We start from the raw sequence: 17,316 nt of genomic DNA, 5'->3' as shown, positions 1-17,316 counted from the left end.
GCATTGATGAAGGTGACTGCAATGAGCTGGTCCTTATGTCACTACCAACATATGGGTACCAGAGTCTTTTGGGTGCCATGGGAAATCACATTCATACTCAGGCACTTGCAACCCTGAGAGTGAAGGGATTTGGACAAATGGGAACCCAAACGGGGCACTGCAGAAGCTTATAGGTTTCCCTATGAACGTACTATACTTTTCAAGAGACAGCAAAGTACAAATGGCTGTCTAGACATCTGCCTGTAAATGGTTTGTTTTCTTTTTTGCAATAGAAAAAAAAAGTTATAATGTTGGGTTATTTGAAGTCACAGATTTCACAGATGCAGAATAGGGAAATATAAAATGATAATCTTACCATATCTACCAATGCAACATAAAGGAACATGCCAGCGGTGACCGCAAAGATCCATAAAGTGATGTTATTGGCATATTGTCCAACAGCTGTGCCTATTAGCATCCCTACGTAAGCCATCATAGCAGACAGGACGTTGTACACAATGGCTTGCTTTACTGTCATACCAGCTTTAAGCAGCACAGCAAAATCACCTGAAATTGAGACAGAATAATGAAAGTTTTTAATTGTCATAATCCCATAAGAGACAATAGATGCATTGCCCTCAGTTGTATTACTTAACTTATTTAAGTATCAGAGGAGTAGCCGTGTTAGTCTGAATCTGCAAGAACAATGAGAAGTCCTGTGGCACCTTATAGACTAACAGATTTATTAGAGCATAAGCTTTTATGGGCAAAGACCTGCTTCATCAGACGCATAGAGTGGAAATTCCAGAGGCAGGTATAAATATACAGGCATAAGAAAAGAGTTCCAATCAAGAGTAAGGCTAGAAATAACGAGGTCAATTCAGTCAGAGAGGATGAGGCCCACTTCTAGCAGCTGATGTGGAGGTGTGAACACCAAGAGAGGAGAAACTGCTTTTGTAGTTGGCTAGCCAATCAGTCTGGCTGTGTCTAGACTGGCTAGTTTTTCCAGAAAATAAGCTGCTTTCCCAGAAAAACTTGCCAGCTGTCTACACTGGCCACATGAACTTCCGCAAAAGCACTGACGATCTCATGTAAGATTGTCAGTGTTCTTGCGGAAATACTATGCTGCTCTCATTCGGGCAAAAGTCCTTTTGCGCAAAAGGGCCAGTGTAGACAGCTCAGATTTGTTTTCCGCAAAAAAGCCCCGATGGTGAAAATGGTGATCAGGGGCTTTTTTGCAGAAAAGCGCGTCTAGATTGGCACGGACGCTTTTCCGCAAAAAGTGCTTTTGCGGAAAAGTGTCCGTGCCAATCTAGACGCTCTTTTCGGAAAATACTTTTAACGGAAAACTTTTCCTTTAAAAGCATTTCCGGAAAATCATGCCAGTCTAGACACAGCCTCCTTGTTTAATCCTAAAGTGATCATATCAAATTTGCAGATGCATTGCAGCTCTGCAGTTTCTCTTTGAAGTCTGTTCTTGAAGTTTTTTTGTTGTAGGATGGCTACTTTTAAATCTGCAACTGTGTCTCCTTTTTATTAAATTTTTTCTCAACAACTTTGGTCTCCCCCTTTTTTTCCCCTCAACAGAATTTTTTCCCAAAAAGCAGGTTTTTTTTTTTTTGGGGGGGGGGGGGGGGGGGAAGCAGTGTTCGGTATTTTTGGTTAAACCATCTGGAAACCCTAGTCCTGAGCACTGTGAGCAGTGAAAAATAGGCTATTTCGAGCTTGCCTACGTAAAAAGCCAGACCTTGTTAGAAATCCTGTAAATATGGATCACATAAAAATGAATCTGGACAGGCTAGGGTAATACATTAAGCTAACTAGGGTTTGGCCTAGTGCTTGTCAGGGGTGTTGCAGTAGTCTTATTTAATAATGCCTACGGCTGATGTAAAGGAAGAGGCAATATTTTGTTCAGGCATGGAGGAGGACATAGTTAAACACATTTATTTTCTGTTTCATGTTTGCTTTTGTAAGGTTACTTTCCTACTTCAGGATGCTGAAGACATGATGATTGTACAAATTCTCATCTACTCAGCACACTAGTCATGCTGACTTGTATATCTTTTTATTTCAAGGAAATAAAATAATTTTAATCATAAAAAAAATCAGAGAATCATAGAATACTAGGACTGGGCGGGACCTCGAGAGGTCATTGAGTCCAGTCCCCTGCCCTCACAGCAGGACTAAATACTGTCTAGACCATCCCTGATAGACATTTATCTAACCTACTCTTAAATATCTCCAGAGATGGAGATTCCACAACCTCCCTGGGCAATTTATTCCAGTGTTTAACCACCTGACAGTTAGGAACTTTTTCCTAATGTCCAACCTAAACCTCCCTTGCTGCAGTTTAAGCCCATTGCTTCTTGTTCTATCCTCAGAGGCCAAGATGAACAAGTTTTCTCCCTCCTCCTTATGACACCCTTTTAGATACCTGAAAACTGCTCTCATGTCCCCCCTCAATCTTCTCTTTCCTAAACTAAACAAACCCAGTTCTTTCAGTCTTCCTTCATAGGTCATGTTCTCTAGACCTTTAATCATTCTTATTGCTCTTCTCTGGACCCTCTCCAATTTCTCCACATCTTTCATGAAATGCGGTGCCCAGAACTGGACACAATATTCCAACTGAAGCCAAACCAGCGCAGAGTAGAGAAGAAGAATAAATTATCATGTCTTGCTCACAACACACCTATTAATGCATCCCAGAATCATATTTGCTTTTTTTGCAACAGCATCACACTGCTGACTCATCTTCAGCTTGTGGTCCACTATAACCCCTAGATCCCTTTCTCCCTTCCTAGACAGTCGCTTCCCAGTCTGTATGTGTGAAACGGATTGTTTCTTCCTAAGTGGAGCACTTTGCATTTGTCTTTATTAAACTTCATCCTGTTTACCTCAGACCATTTCTCCAATTTGTCCAGAAATTGGACAAGTTAATAACAAACTGGTAGGATGTTATCTGAATAAAGTGAATGTTTTGTTCCCAACACATGAAGATGGGAAACTACACAATGTATACCTTTCCTTGATGTAAAAGAAGATTTAATATTCCACAACAGTAAAGTCTGTACAGGGAGGCTAGCAGAGAGAGCACTGTACTTGGACTCAGGAGATGTAGGTTTTCTTCCCACATTATCTGCTGGATGACCTAAGGCAAGTCACTTTCCCTTACTGTGTTTCAGTTTCACCACATGTAAAACGGAGGAAAAACTGACCTCTTGTGTAAAGCTGAGAGATCTGCTGATGAAAAGCACAGCTGAAAAGCACTATAACGCAGCTTGATATTATGATTCTTCATTTAGTTCAAACAATCTTTGGTTTTAGAAAAATATGGGACTGATAGAATCATTTTCTAGTCCATCTGGTGGAAGATTTTACACTATGATGTGTGTGCAGTTTTGGATACAATTAATCTATTAACTAAGTGATTAATCTACCAACTACAGGTTGAGCCTCCCTTGTCCGGCACCCCAGGGACCTGAGTGGTCCTGAACCATGGAGTTTGCCAGACAAGGGGAGGTCAAGGCTCCCTAGCGGGCAGTGAGCTCTGCTCCCAATTGGGACTGTGCTCCCTAATGCTGTCTCCAACCCCGCACTGTGCCAGCCCTGATCGGGACTGCATCCCTCATCACGCCACCCTGGACAGGGGCTGGCCCCACTGCCTCCAACTCTGGCCGGGTCATACCCCTACGGTGCTGGCCCAAGCTGTGCACCCAGCTGCCGGCCCCCGTGACTCCAGCCCTGGCTTGGGCCGAGCTCTCCACCACCAGCTGTGACCGGGGCTGTGCTCCCCTCCCCACCATGCCAACCCCAGACTGAGGCTGCTCCCTACCTCGCCAATCTCAGCAGAGCCGTGCTCCTGGCTGATGGCCCCACTGCCTCCAGCCCTAACTGGGGATGCGCTCCTTGCCGTCAGCCCTGGCAAAGGCTGTGCCTCCCACCACACCAGCTCTGCTGGGGATGCGCTCCCCACCACCAGCCCAGCCCAGGCTGTGCTTCTGAACTTGGCCAGCCAGGGCAATCTGCAGCTCTGCTTTTTAAATGTACCTAGAAACTCAGCTGTATCTACTCGTGCTAGGTTCCCGACTCTGTGGCTCTGCTTTTTAAATATATTAAGAGCCTGGCAGATCTTACTACATTTAAAAAGCAGAGTTGCAGCTTCTGGAACTGCTCAGTCCTGGCTCGTGCTGTTTCCCCTGCTGCACCTCTGTCCCCCACGGAGATGTTGCTGTGGGAACCGGATTTTAACTTGGCTTCCGCACTGGAAAAGCAATGAGTTCAACAGTCACTCAACTACCCAATAAACCTAGCCTTACCGGGTAGCTGACTAGTCACTTACATCCCTAGGTCAGAGCTGGGTTCATAGGGAGAGCCAGTATGGCAGTGGGGGAAGCATACAAGATGTCTGTGAGTCTGTGCTGAGTCTCTGCTAAGTTAACCAAGATTTCCAGCTGTTTGAAAGCCCTGATGTACAAGAAAGCAAAATGTTCTCATATATTCTGTCTTCTATGAATTGTACAGACCCTGATAATTCACACACTCCCCACCACAACAGCAGTTCAGCCAAAACAGCAGTTCAGCAGCAAGATGGCTGCAACCTAGTAAGTCATGTTCATAAGATTTTCCTTTGTGCCTATGTACGTTTTTCTCTGCTCTCACCATATGCAATGCGATGCAACACAATCTTCTGTTTGCAGCACCCCATATTAAACAGGTTTGATGGTATACTGATGAGGCTAGACTTCTACTAGCATACACACTAATATTCTGATTAGACATACTAAATAATGGCATAGTATGATGTTCAGTATCTGAGGTTTTTTTCTGGTCTGAATGGTCACCCTAATGGTTTTCATATTGCATGCTCTTTATCCTCATTATTATTAGAGCCACTCTTGGCTATCTTTTCATACAGTATATTTTCATTCGAAGTAAGAGACCAAAATCATCAACATCTGAAGTTTACAGAATTAATTACCTAATTCATGGGGAAGCTCATGACAAAACACTGCTACAGATGTACTAATTCCTCCTGTCAATCCAGCACTAAAAGCTGCTCCTGGAAAAATAAGATGCAAATAATGGCATTTTAATTGTACTCTGCATGTTAAACAAGAATCAGTAGACAGATAATATACAAATTCCCTTTGCACAGATTCTAATATTTTTCATCATACACGTGGCTATTATTTTACATTTTTGTTTTTTGTAATGTTTATCCAGTGTGAAAGAACAGTTTTAGAAAAAGGTACGCACTTGAGAGCAAACTGGAAAGAGACAAAAGGTTTACATTCTCATGAAACAGATTGCACCAGGTTTACATTTTAAAGAATGTGAAAGGCATACAGGGATGATTAGAGTGTTTGAAAGGACAACCCAGTTATCCATTCTTCCTCTACACTCTGGAAATTCATATGGATATTTAATCTACAACTTCCTGCTTTTGCTTCATTATTTTTCCCTGGGTACCAACCAATAATAATATTAATTTAGGCTATATGGGTACACTGCAAACACTACAGCTGCAGTTACTGTGCTGCAGCCATGCCAGTATAGGGCATACACCTGTTACAGCAACAGAAAGGTTTTTTTCGATCAGAATAGTAAATCCACTCCCTTGAGAGATGGCAGCAGGAAGAATTCTTCCAATCTAATTACACCTACAGTGAGCGTTAGCTCAACCTAAATTACATTGCCTAGAGCACAAAATTTTTCAAAGACTTTGACCATGTTGTTAGATCAACCTAAGTTTTAGGGACAGACCGGGCCTTATTGTGGGAGGAGACTGAGGATAAGAAAGGACATCTCCAGATTTTGACCCCTACACTTTGATATTGGCAGTAACAAAAGACAGGACTATGCAGCACTTTAAAGACTAACAAGATGATTTATTAGGTGATGAGCTTTCGTGGGCCAGACCCACTTCCTCAGATTGAATTGTGGAAGAAAATTGGCATGACCATATATGTAACAGAGGCTACATGTCACCTATTAATGCCTCTCTCCTTACTCTTTAAAACAAAGCAAAACAAAAGACACGACCCTTCAGCAGCAAACACCTAGCTGAAGATCCTGTGCTTGGAAGCAGAGGGATTACGTTTAGTCTACTCGTATATTTTCCTTGAAGGTTGTAATCAGGCCAGATGACACAAGTCTGGTTGTGTTGATGGCTTTGAAGAGATGGAGTGTTTGAAGTCTAAGGGCTTAATTCCTCTTTGTTAAAAAAGGATATGGAACTGAGTTATGAGACTTAATATAAATCACTTGCCAGGCAAACTCCTGAGCAAGCATACAGAAATGGAAAACAGAGGCATTTTGAAGAGAGCATATTTCCTTCTGTTTAGGTCTGGGTCTATACCAGGTAGCAAATACAATTGTTGTGACCTGGTCTGAAGTGCACATATTTCTTTCTAATGAAATACAAGATTTCTGATTCATGGAGTGCAAGCTGATGACTATACTGGGCTAGAAGATGTACAGTCTGGTAGAGCAAATTTCAACACAGCGCAGCATCAGAGGGAAAAAAAATCGGACAACCACATCTGGTATTTGTGGTCAGATAAGCCACAAAGGAAATAAGTGATTAGAAATCTAAGCAGCAGACTGGCAATTTGGAACCAATGGTGGGGGTGGGAGGAGTAGTGGTACAAGCCAGAAGTCATACAACTCAGCCAGAAATATTGAATAGTGAGAAAACCATTAAGGAATGTAGCTCTGGGGTACAGAAAAGAAAGTTACAGGAGACGTACCTGATGAATGCCCTTGCAGTATGAAGCAAGTAGCTATCTCTAAGGCTATTCAGCCATTTTTAGAAGACAAACACTTGTCATGAGCAACTCCAAGAAGAACGTACAGAGAATTTAGCAAGAGGCATAAGGACAAAAATGAATGGTGTGTTATCTCCAAGAAGTGAAAATATAAAATGTGACCACAAAATGAATGAGATTATAAAGTTGTCCAGAAAATCTCCATTGACTTGGCACCACATAGAACTACCCAGATTAGTGGCTTTCAACCTTTCCAGATTATGGTATCCTCTTCAGAAGTCTGATTTGTCTCAGTCTCTCCAAGTATCACCTCAATTAAAAACTACTTGCTTACAAAATTGGACATAAAAATACACAAGTTCCACTATACACGATTACTGAAAAACTGCTGACTTTCTCATTTTTAGCATATAATTATAAATTAAATCAATTCGAATATAAATATTGTATTTACGTGACAAAATATAGTAGATAGAGCAATATAAAACAAGTCATTCATTGTCTATATGAAATTTTAGTTTGCATTGACTTTGCCAGAGCATCTTATGTAGCTTGTTGTAAACCTAGGCAAATAGTTTAGATGAGTTGAAGTACCCCCATAAGACCTCTGCATACCCCTAGGGGATACACACAACTAACTGGTTAAGAATCACTGCTCCAGATTAAAGAAGAATTCAGGGATCTTGGCAGTAAGCTGAAGAGGAAAGTCCAAGAGGACAACTTTAGCTAAAAGACAATCCTGCCATGGAGTAAGGACAAAAATGAGAAATAAAAAGCTCTGTATAACTAATGGAAAAGGGGAGGAAAAAAGATAGCAATCAATAAAAATTAGAAGTTAAGAAGTGCAAAAAATATACAAGGGATGCTAAGAATGTCAGGGAAAAGTCCTTAGCTGGCAGCGCTAAAGACAATAAGGAATTGTTAAAATATATTAAGAACAAGAGAAAGTCTAGCAATAGTACCAATGGAAATGGTACATTTGTAAATAATGAAGCAAGATGGACAAAAGCACGTAATAAATATTCCTGCTCTGTATTTGGAAAGAAGCAGAATGATATACTTGTATCATAGGAAGATGATTAAGTACTTTCCAGTCCATTAATAAATGGAGGACAATCTCAGACAAAATATAGAAACAAAGATAAGGGATTCCTCTAAGAAAGAATTAAAGGACAGGAATATAATTAATGCCAGTAAATAAGATTTTATGGAAAATAGGTCTTGTTTAATAAACAATTTAATTCTTGGATGAGATTAGTTTGTTATAGGTAACTGGGTAGAAGTCATATACTTTGATTTTTGTAGAATATTTCAATTAGTAACACACAACATTCTGATTAACAAACAGAACTATACAATGCTGATAGAACACATATTAAAGGATTGAAGAACTCTCCAAATGAAAGATCTCCAAAAGAGTTTTCAATGAGGAATTACTTGAACAGGGGCGTTTCTGCTGAGGTTTTGCCAGAATGAGGACTATGCACAAGTATTCTATACACTGCTGATAAAGTTCTTGGCTACCCTCGATTGGTAGAATGATAAATGATGACTATGTGTGAATGGGGAAACTGTGAACAGGATATGGTTTGTAACTCTGTGTATGGCAGTAGTAAGACTGATGCTGGAATACCGCACATAGTTTTGGTGTCCACATCTTCTCAAAATGGATGATGAAAAATGGGAAAGAAAGAATCACACAAATGATTTGACATTTGGAAAAAAATGCCCCAGAGTGAGACACTTACAATAGCAGTCTGTTTAGTTTATCATTTAGAAGATTTTGAGGTGACTTTATTAGTGTATTAATATTATCACAGGGCGAAAACAAGCAGATACTGAAGAACTCTCTAACCTAACAAAGAAAGGCATAACAAGAACCAATGTCCAGAAGCTGAAGTGAGATAAATTCAAATTATAAATCAGTGTCAGATTTTTAAAATAAGAGAACGATTAAACACTGAACAAACTAATAAATGAAGTGGTAAATATTCCATCTTTGTCTTCAATTCAAGATTGGCTAAATGTGTTTTCTAGAAAGGAAGCCTAACAAGTTAATGGGCTCAATATAGGAGTAACAGGTGTAATTTAATGGTCTATGATATATAGGTTGCCAGTTTATACAATCTAATGGCCTTTTCTGTCTTTGAACTCTAACACTTGATTAACCTTTCATCACTCAAGCAAGCACAAAGAAGAGACCAACGAAGGGTATGTTTTATTGTGGTCTAATTGCAAGATATGTTTTTCAACGTTTAACTGCCAGCCTCAGCTGCAGCATTTTTGAAGTGATTATGTGAGAACCATGAGTATTTTGGCTCACTTCTCATCTAGTGGGCAAATATGTTCCCCAACCCACTCCAGCCCAGTCAGAATCTATTGCACTACACTGCCACCTAGTGCTACGAAAGCCAGCCTAGCAATCATCTCTAATAAACTGTACTTCAGGAAGCTTCATGGGGTAGGCGAGTTAGTCTATAAAGAGCTTCCAGGCCATTTGTTGTTTTTTTAAGTTTAAACTGTACAGACTAACAAAACACGTAGATGGTATCATGAGCTTTCGTGGGCACAGCCCACTTCTTCAGTCATCTAAACTCCAGTCGTCTGAAGAAGTGGGCTGTGCCCACAAAAGCTCATGATACCATCTACATGTTTTGTTAGTCTCTAAAGTGCTACCAGACCATTTGCTGTTTTTTAAGTTTAAACTGTACTTCAGTTAGTACTTTTCCTCCTATTCAGAATAATGCACTTTCTAATTCTGAAGACACTGATGTGCTCTGGGAGAATTTGAATGGATGATGATACAGCAAAAGTGCTTATTTCTGTTTCATTTTCTCTCTCTACAGACTTGTTTACACTACAAAATTAAGTCGACCTACAGCCACCACAGCAATCAGCTGTTGGGAGTCCACACTACCGTTCTTCTGCCAGTGATGCATGTTCTCACCAGAAGCATTTGCATCAACTGAAGGGGAGCATTTTAGGGTACTTCCAGCCACAAGGGGCTTACGGCTGGATCCCCACCTTGGGGCTCACAGCCCAACACGTGAGCCTAATGGGGCTCCATTTCACAGGAAGCCTACTAGCAATGAAATTTACATTCTTGTCAGTTTCAGGGATGCTATTATTTCACATTTCCTCTCCAACTCTGTCAGCCTGGCACAAGGCTCACAGCTGGCACCTTCAGCCCCAGGGCTGACAGTGGGAGCCAGAGACAAAATGTGAAACAATAGCAGCTTGAAAATCTCAAGAACATTAGTCTCACTGCTGGTAGGCTCCCTAATGAGAAATGGAGCCCTGCATACAGTTCACAGCTCAGACAGTCGGCCCAAGAATGAGTCTGGGAGGGGATTCCAGCTGTGAGCTCAGGACCCAGCTGACAGCTCAGACCCTCAGCATTTGGCGGGGGGGAGATAAACCCAGCTATCAGCTTCATGCAGGGCTGACAGCCAACAGGTGATGTCAGTAAAAAAGTGTCTATAGGACACTGAGTTGCCCTAACTACATGGACCTAAGTGCTATGCCTCACACAGACAGAGTTGAATCAAAATAGTATGCAACTTACATCATCGGGAGTACCACTGTAGACACTGACAAGAGCCCGAAATGTTTTTTAATTCGGGGTATACATTTAATTTGAGCCCTTATTATAGTGTTTTTAAAAGTCCCCATGTAGCTTGCAGTGATTTCACTTTTATGATTGTGCAGTTTAATTGCCATTTAGCCAATATCCTCATTTTTTTTATAGTTCCCCTTTCTGAAATCAGTGCAGACAAGGCTTGCACCACAGTTGCTGGCATTTTTAAACACCAACATCCATACACATGCTCTGTGCAAATTTAAATAAAATGCTACTGGAGCCTCATCTGTATTAGTCCTTCTGCTATTACTGTCACTCATCAAGCTACTGTAGGTACAGCCTCACAGAATATGCTCAACACTTACCTATTGCTAAGCCATCACTAAAATTATGGATGCCATCTCCCATAATTACCATCCAAGCTATATTAGCAATGCCAGTATCTTTCAGGTCCTTTCCAGAATGGCAATGACCATGGGAATGATGGGAATGTTTGTGATGCCAGTGATGGTTGTGTTTCATAGCTATTTTATCTTCTCCATGGTTGTCATCGTACTCTGTATCATGAAGATCTTGGTCTTGAACAGAGTGAGAGATATCATTGTGGGAATGGTGCATGTTGTTCTCTTCTTCTACAGACAGAAAGTTTTTAGGAGGGGATTCCAGCTGGCCATCTAGATCAGTTAGTTCAGTTTCATTCAGTCGATCTTCAGATACAACTGAGTCATCCGCTCCTGTATTAAAGCCAGAGAAAGACATGGTATTTTAGTTCTTAAGTAAGCATATCAATGCTTTCAGATAGTCAACTGCTTTGCTACAGTGGAAGAAAACATAAAAACCTATTAAACATTTCACCACTTCCCAAGTTAAAGATCACGGTTTCCACATGTAGCTGAGTAACAAAGAATTCTCTTTTGTTACACTGTTTACTGTGGAATGTTTGCTAGTCATGCAGAAATCTCAAATGCAAGGCAACTGCTCTTACCAATAACCCATCTCCAGTATACAGAGCCATTTTCAGCCTGACCTAGCTTGTACCTGATAATTTGGTACTGACATATTTAGACAAAGTCTATGTTTTTAGCGCAGCTAAAAGCAAGAAAACAATAGACAAAAATACAATAATAAAAATTTTTACATGCCAAAGACTGAGGCCAAAGTGCACTGAAAATTTTCCTAGTTATTTTTGTATGCATGAGCATCCACAAGTCATCTAAGCAGCACTGGAATGCAGCAACCTCTGTGTTTGAACATGGCAGTTCTTTACCTTTCTTAAATGTGCTTGTTTCACAGTGTAGTAGATCAGTATGAGGAGCGTTATAGAAATGCTAGAACTACTTTTTACAACAGAGCCCCAATGATTACAAAGAAAAAGAGAATCAAACACTAGGAAGTATTTAGCACATTCTAGAAACAATAAATTTGCTAGTGTCAGCTCATGTCCAAGCAATAAAATGATCTAGCTGAGAGAGACAGGTGTCTCGGGAATAATAAATAAATAAATAAATATAATAAGGGTTATTTCACACTTGCCAAGAATATAACCCATTATTTCCAAATGAAAGTTAAGCAACTCTTGACTGTTTTCTGGTATTTTCTTAATTCCGTTTAAGCAGCCAGAGAAAATTCCTGGACAAACAATTCCTCAGACATTATTTTCAGACTATTTCAAGAGAGGGACCTTAATTTAAATGGGATAATCCTTACTGGTGACAATGGTATTGCGATTTAAAAAGCTGTAGGCTTCCACAGTTAAAGAAAATAATTTGTTTGTTTTTATTATGTTGGGGGAAGGAGAAATTTACTGAATGGTTTCAAACTCATTCGCCTATATTAGTTCTCTGCCAATTAAGTGAAAATAAATATTTTATTTTTCCATAGAAGCCAAATTCCTATTTTCTAGTAAAGGAAAGTAAAGCCATCCAATACACCAAGGCTCTCTACAGTTGGAGTTTGCAGTCTTATGTGAAGACAGTTGATTAGGTAATATTACAATCTCAAGTAAGAACTAGTCTACACTTGGAGTGCTGTATCGGTTCAGCTGCATAAACGTGTCTGGGGACAATGCACTATACTGATGGGAGAGCGCTCTCCCACTGCCATCATAAACCACCTCTAAAATAAGCCCTCCGGCCAATATAGTACTCTCCACAGTGGTGCTTATGTCAGTGTTATTTATATCACTCAGGGCTTACTCACACTTTTGAGTGACTTGAGTTATACTAAAGTAAATGGTAGTATAGACCTGGCCTTAGAAGTCTTCTCTTTCTATCAATAGCGAGAAATAAATAGGGTTCATTTTCTTTAATCCAGTGGTTCCCAACCTTTTCAGTAGTGCGGACCCCCAGTCACCACTCCAAACCTTTTGTGATTCCCCCAATCGCCCCCCCCCCAAACTGTTCGTGGAGCCCCCATCAAAGCCAATTCTAGTAGTCAGCAGAGTATTTTCTCACTTTTCATTTACTCATGTCTGTATGATTAGACATTCCACTTGTGGATGTTTCACTCTGCTCATCAATCTCCTTTCTCTTCAGCGAAACTGATTTCACCACAGAACCATGTTGAATGTATGGCTAACATTTGTACGCTTCTATCTGTCGTGATCGTTTCGGCACACAAAGGTGCCACAACATAGCTTTTTGGACTGCAATTAACAACATTATTGGAAGATATTTAATTTTAAAACAGCGGTTCTTAACCTGGGGTGCACACACCCTCTGGGGGTGCGAGATGCCCTTTCTAGGTGTGTGAGACATGCCAGATTTTTAGGATATATCTTAGGTTTAAAACTGACCTACTTCAACAATTTTAATAAGGGGTGTGAGAACATATTTTGAGAACCAAAGGGGTGAAGGCTGCAGTAAGGTTAAGAACCACTGTTTTAAAATAACAGTTGATTGTAACTTTGCAATTTATTTAAAACTTATTTTCTATGATCATTTTTATTTATCTTTTTTTTTTCCCACGAACTCCCTGCAATACCCTCGCGGATGTCCAGGGGTCCGCAGACCACAGGTTGGGAACCACTGCCTTAATCTTATCAGCCAAAATATAGTATATCAGACATTCTCAAACCAGGATTGACAAGTGATAGTTTTCTTATAGTCTGAGACTATTTTTTACTTGTTAATTTTGAGGATTAAAGGGGAAAATCTATCATGATCATCTCTGACTTCTGCACATTACAAGCCACAGAACCTCACCCACCCAAATTACTTACATGACTTCACAAATGTCCAAGTGATAATTAAAGAAGTAAGATAAATGTCTTGTGCCTCAGAAAATTTGAGAACCAAGTCAGTAATTATACCGTGAAGTATTCAAAGTGCTGCCAATTCTAAGGGAAGACAGGCATTATGTATTTATAGAAAAGGCTGCAATGGAGCGAATTGGCACTGACAGAGCACACGGCAGAGTCTGAACCTGCCCAAGCCCTGCCACACTGGGTGAGGAGGCAGGGCCAAAACTCAAGCCCGAGCTTCACCGCCACTGGCGGAGGGCCAAAACTGAACCCCAAGCACTTCAGCCCCAGGCAGGAGGTCTGTAACCTGAGTGCTGTAACTTAGGGCTGAAGCCTTATTAACACAGATGTACAGAGAGGGAGTGCTAATATAAAAAAATAGGTTACATATTGTGACTCTTAGCTTTGAGTCTCCTAGTCAAGGACAAATTCTCAACATGACAACTTACCTGCCAGGGGTCTGAGCTGAAGCCAGTCAGCATCTGGCCTATGATTTAGTTTGTGTTCTGAAAGTTTCCTTCCAATTGGTGATTCTTCAATCTTTGTTTTTTTCTTGCACCACTTCTGTTTAGACTGACACAGAAAACCATTAGTTCATAGTTTGTAACAAAACTGAAAGGAAAGGAAGACTCACTGAAGTCCTGTCATACATGTCATTTTATTATTCAGTAAGATTATCTTTTATCTGGCTCTCCAAAGTGTAGAATTTCAGATATTCATGAAGATCATCACCGCTACAGATTATGGGAATTTTCAGCTCTCTGCCATAGCGCTACATAAATCAAACAAAGCAAAGGCTCTCAAATATCACTGCACTGTACCCACCCCACTTTGTACCACAAAAATTACCACAGGATCCCTAGAGGGGAGACTGAAGCCTGAGCCCTGCCACAATGGGTGAGGAGGGCGGGACAAAAACTGAAGCCTGAGCTTCATTACCTCTGGCAGGGGGCCAAAACTGAACCTCCGGGGATTCAGCCACAAGCAGGAGGCCTGTAACCTGAGCGTCGCTGCTCAGGAATGAAGCCTTCAGGTTAGTCCAAGACAGTGTAGCTCAGGCTTTGGTTTTGGCCCTGGACCTCAGCAAATCATAAGCCAGCCCTGGCAACCCCATTAAAAGTGTCATGACTCAGTTCAAGAACTGCCCCCCTCAATAATGTATAATTTCCTAAATTAGCACATTAGACAGCATACATTAGCAGCGCCTGTTGTATGAGCCAAAAGATTCTTCCCATATAGAACTGTGACATATTTAATGTGTTCACATTTTAAATTTGCATTTAATGAAGAAAACGTGTTCCCTTCCTGTTTAGTGTGCTTTATGACCAAGACTACACGTTGGGACCACAGATTTTCCAAACCATTTGGAAAATTTCACCAATTCATTAATCTTCGTGGAAGATGTAGCTAAATCCATGCCTCTTGTATACACACCCTACACACGATTCTTGCCCCTCCCCAGTGTTGCCCATTATTTTTTCTCTTATAAGCATTTCTGACTTCAGTGCCTCATATCTGTACTCACTTAAAAAAACCTGCATCTTTGTAGGAAAACAAACTAGTTGTATTCTTTAATCAAAATTTAATTCAGTGTTATGTTTAAACTGGATTGTTTGGTACCTCCAATTAAAACAGCAAACTTGTATACTGAGTCCTTATAGAGGCAATGGATCTCTAATATCTATCCTGTTCAAAAACAAATTTGGCAGTGCAGAATACATGCTTTTGGGAAAAATAAAAGACTGGGAATGTATTGGGATCATCCGGGAGGTAGTAACCAAGGCTGCTAGTAACCAGACTGACTGGCAGGATGCCGAGGTCAGAATTGCTGGACAAGGGCTGTAGCTCTACAAAGACACTCAAGGTGTGATCTGTACACTGTTTGAGAGGGGGCCATGTTGGGAAGTACACCCACAAAGAATTTTGAGAAACTCAAGGTTGCAGGGCAGGTGGTGTTACAATCCCTTCAATATATTCCATTTTCATCCCCCTCTGCCTTATATTCTCAGGGGCTATGTCTACACTGGTGGCTTCTTGCGCCAGAAATATGCAAATGAGGCTAAGCATAGAATATCACTGAGCCTCATTTGCATACTTAATGAGCTGCCATTTTTAGCAGAAGAGGCTCTTGCACCAGAAGGAGCTGTCTACCTTGCCCCTTCTTGCGTAAGAAAAACCCTCTTACACAATGCCGCTACACTGATTATTTTCAGGAATAACGGCATTGCGCACGAGGGTTTTTCTTGCACAAGAAGGGGCAGTGTAGATGCCCCTTCTGGTGCAAGAGCCTCTTCTGCAAAAATGGTGGCATAGCCAGGATGTCCTTCATGTGAAAAAGCACTACAAGAGGAATCCAAATCCCTTTTAGATAAAGACTGTTACAGAAAGAGAGCCAGTCAAGTTTTAAGTGTCAGATCTGTAATTCTTGATATTTTCTTATGGAAATAAATTTTTAATGATTCAGAGGCCTTGTAAATAGATTCATAGTTTTGGACACCACCATGTTATAATCAGGTAAGTCACTACCACATGAACTGAATTCTCTCTACCAGAAATTCAGCTCTCTTGTTGACTGTGTCAGTAATGTCTCTTCTTGAAGTAAGTCAAACTTAAGCCTATAAATATATGAATATTCCATATACTTAAATTCATATTTTGCAAGCAGATCACTGCACGCTGTTCTAGAATCAGGTGATCCTTATTTGCTTAAGCACTCCTCAGCCATTATCCCAGCTAGCTGCTAGTCTATTATGACTGATGTGTACAAGACAATTCAAAATATCCACATCTCGTGAAAGAGAGCAGAGTCATTTACAGGAGAAAAAGCAACCTCTTATAGTAAAGAGCCCAGTCACATTTTTCACGTTACCAATCAGCATGATGATAGGTTAGTTACAGCTAATAGTTTCTTACAAAACATTTAAACTGTACCATGCAGAGTGTTTTCCAAGTACAGTGTTTGAGGATTTATTTTCCTAAAAAAACTTTGCATCCTATAAAAACGCCAATTTTTCCAAGTGTCATTTTAAATGATGGCATGCAGAATGAGAAAATGTTGCACATACCTTTTGTTTCTTGTAGTGCTTAAACATTCTTATACAGTGTTCAATGATGAACAAAAGATAAATGCCTCCAAGAGCTACAAGCCCTTTCAATACTGCATCATATTCTTCCAAAAAACTTTCATCTCTTGCTCCATGCCCATGGGAATGTCCATGAGAATGTCTGTGTTCATGCACATGACTGTGGTCCTGTTGGTGAGTGTGATTATGGACTCCTTGAGACTATTTGGAAAGGGGAGAAAAAGCCACAATTTGAATTTGCAAGTTCAGTAAACTGGAGTGACTTCAAATCTATAGGATATGTGATGCTGTGCTTACCAAAATCCCTTTTGGTATTACCAAAGTATTACCAAAATCCCTTTTGGAAAAAAAACCCTCCTTCCTTCAGAAAAGGTCCATTAAATACAGGAACTGTTTCTACTGGTAGCCATTAGAACACCCACCTTAAATGACTATCAACAGAAACATTTCCCTCAGAGATGTTTCACCATGGCAGTTAGTTGGACAGACTCCAGCTCCTTTGTACCACTTACGAGTGAAGGCGAACAAGTGCAAACAAGAATCTGGCCCCGCTCATTAACTAAGCTAAAAATAATCAGTTACCATACAAAAGTTGATTTTCCTTACAGTTCTTGCATCATTTGCAGCAAAGACATATGAAAATTTATCTAAAACAATCCAACAATT

At 40.4% G+C, this 17,316-nt stretch overlaps 1 protein-coding gene across 3 annotated transcripts in view; it reads right to left on the bottom strand.

Moving 5' to 3' along the window:
- SLC39A10 (solute carrier family 39 member 10) overlaps positions 1-17,316 on the bottom strand; it is a 56,878-nt gene that overhangs the window by 6,919 nt on the left and 32,643 nt on the right. For all 3 annotated transcript variants that reach the window (XM_075934218.1, XM_075934220.1, XM_075934219.1), the window contains 5 exons: positions 16,633-16,851; positions 14,017-14,140; positions 10,692-11,060; positions 4,958-5,038; positions 356-546 (listed from right to left, as the gene is read on the bottom strand). In XM_075934218.1, coding sequence (XP_075790333.1) covers positions 356-546; positions 4,958-5,038; positions 10,692-11,060; positions 14,017-14,140; positions 16,633-16,851 — 984 coding nt within the window. The remainder of the gene's footprint in view (positions 1-355; positions 547-4,957; positions 5,039-10,691; positions 11,061-14,016; positions 14,141-16,632; positions 16,852-17,316) is intronic.

The sequence above is a fragment of the Pelodiscus sinensis genome, chromosome 7 (assembly GCF_049634645.1).
Source record: "Pelodiscus sinensis isolate JC-2024 chromosome 7, ASM4963464v1, whole genome shotgun sequence".
Taxonomy (NCBI): Eukaryota; Metazoa; Chordata; order Testudines; family Trionychidae; genus Pelodiscus; species Pelodiscus sinensis.
The sequence above is the reverse complement of the archived record's forward strand: the minus strand, read 5'-3'. Positions and strand labels throughout refer to the sequence as shown.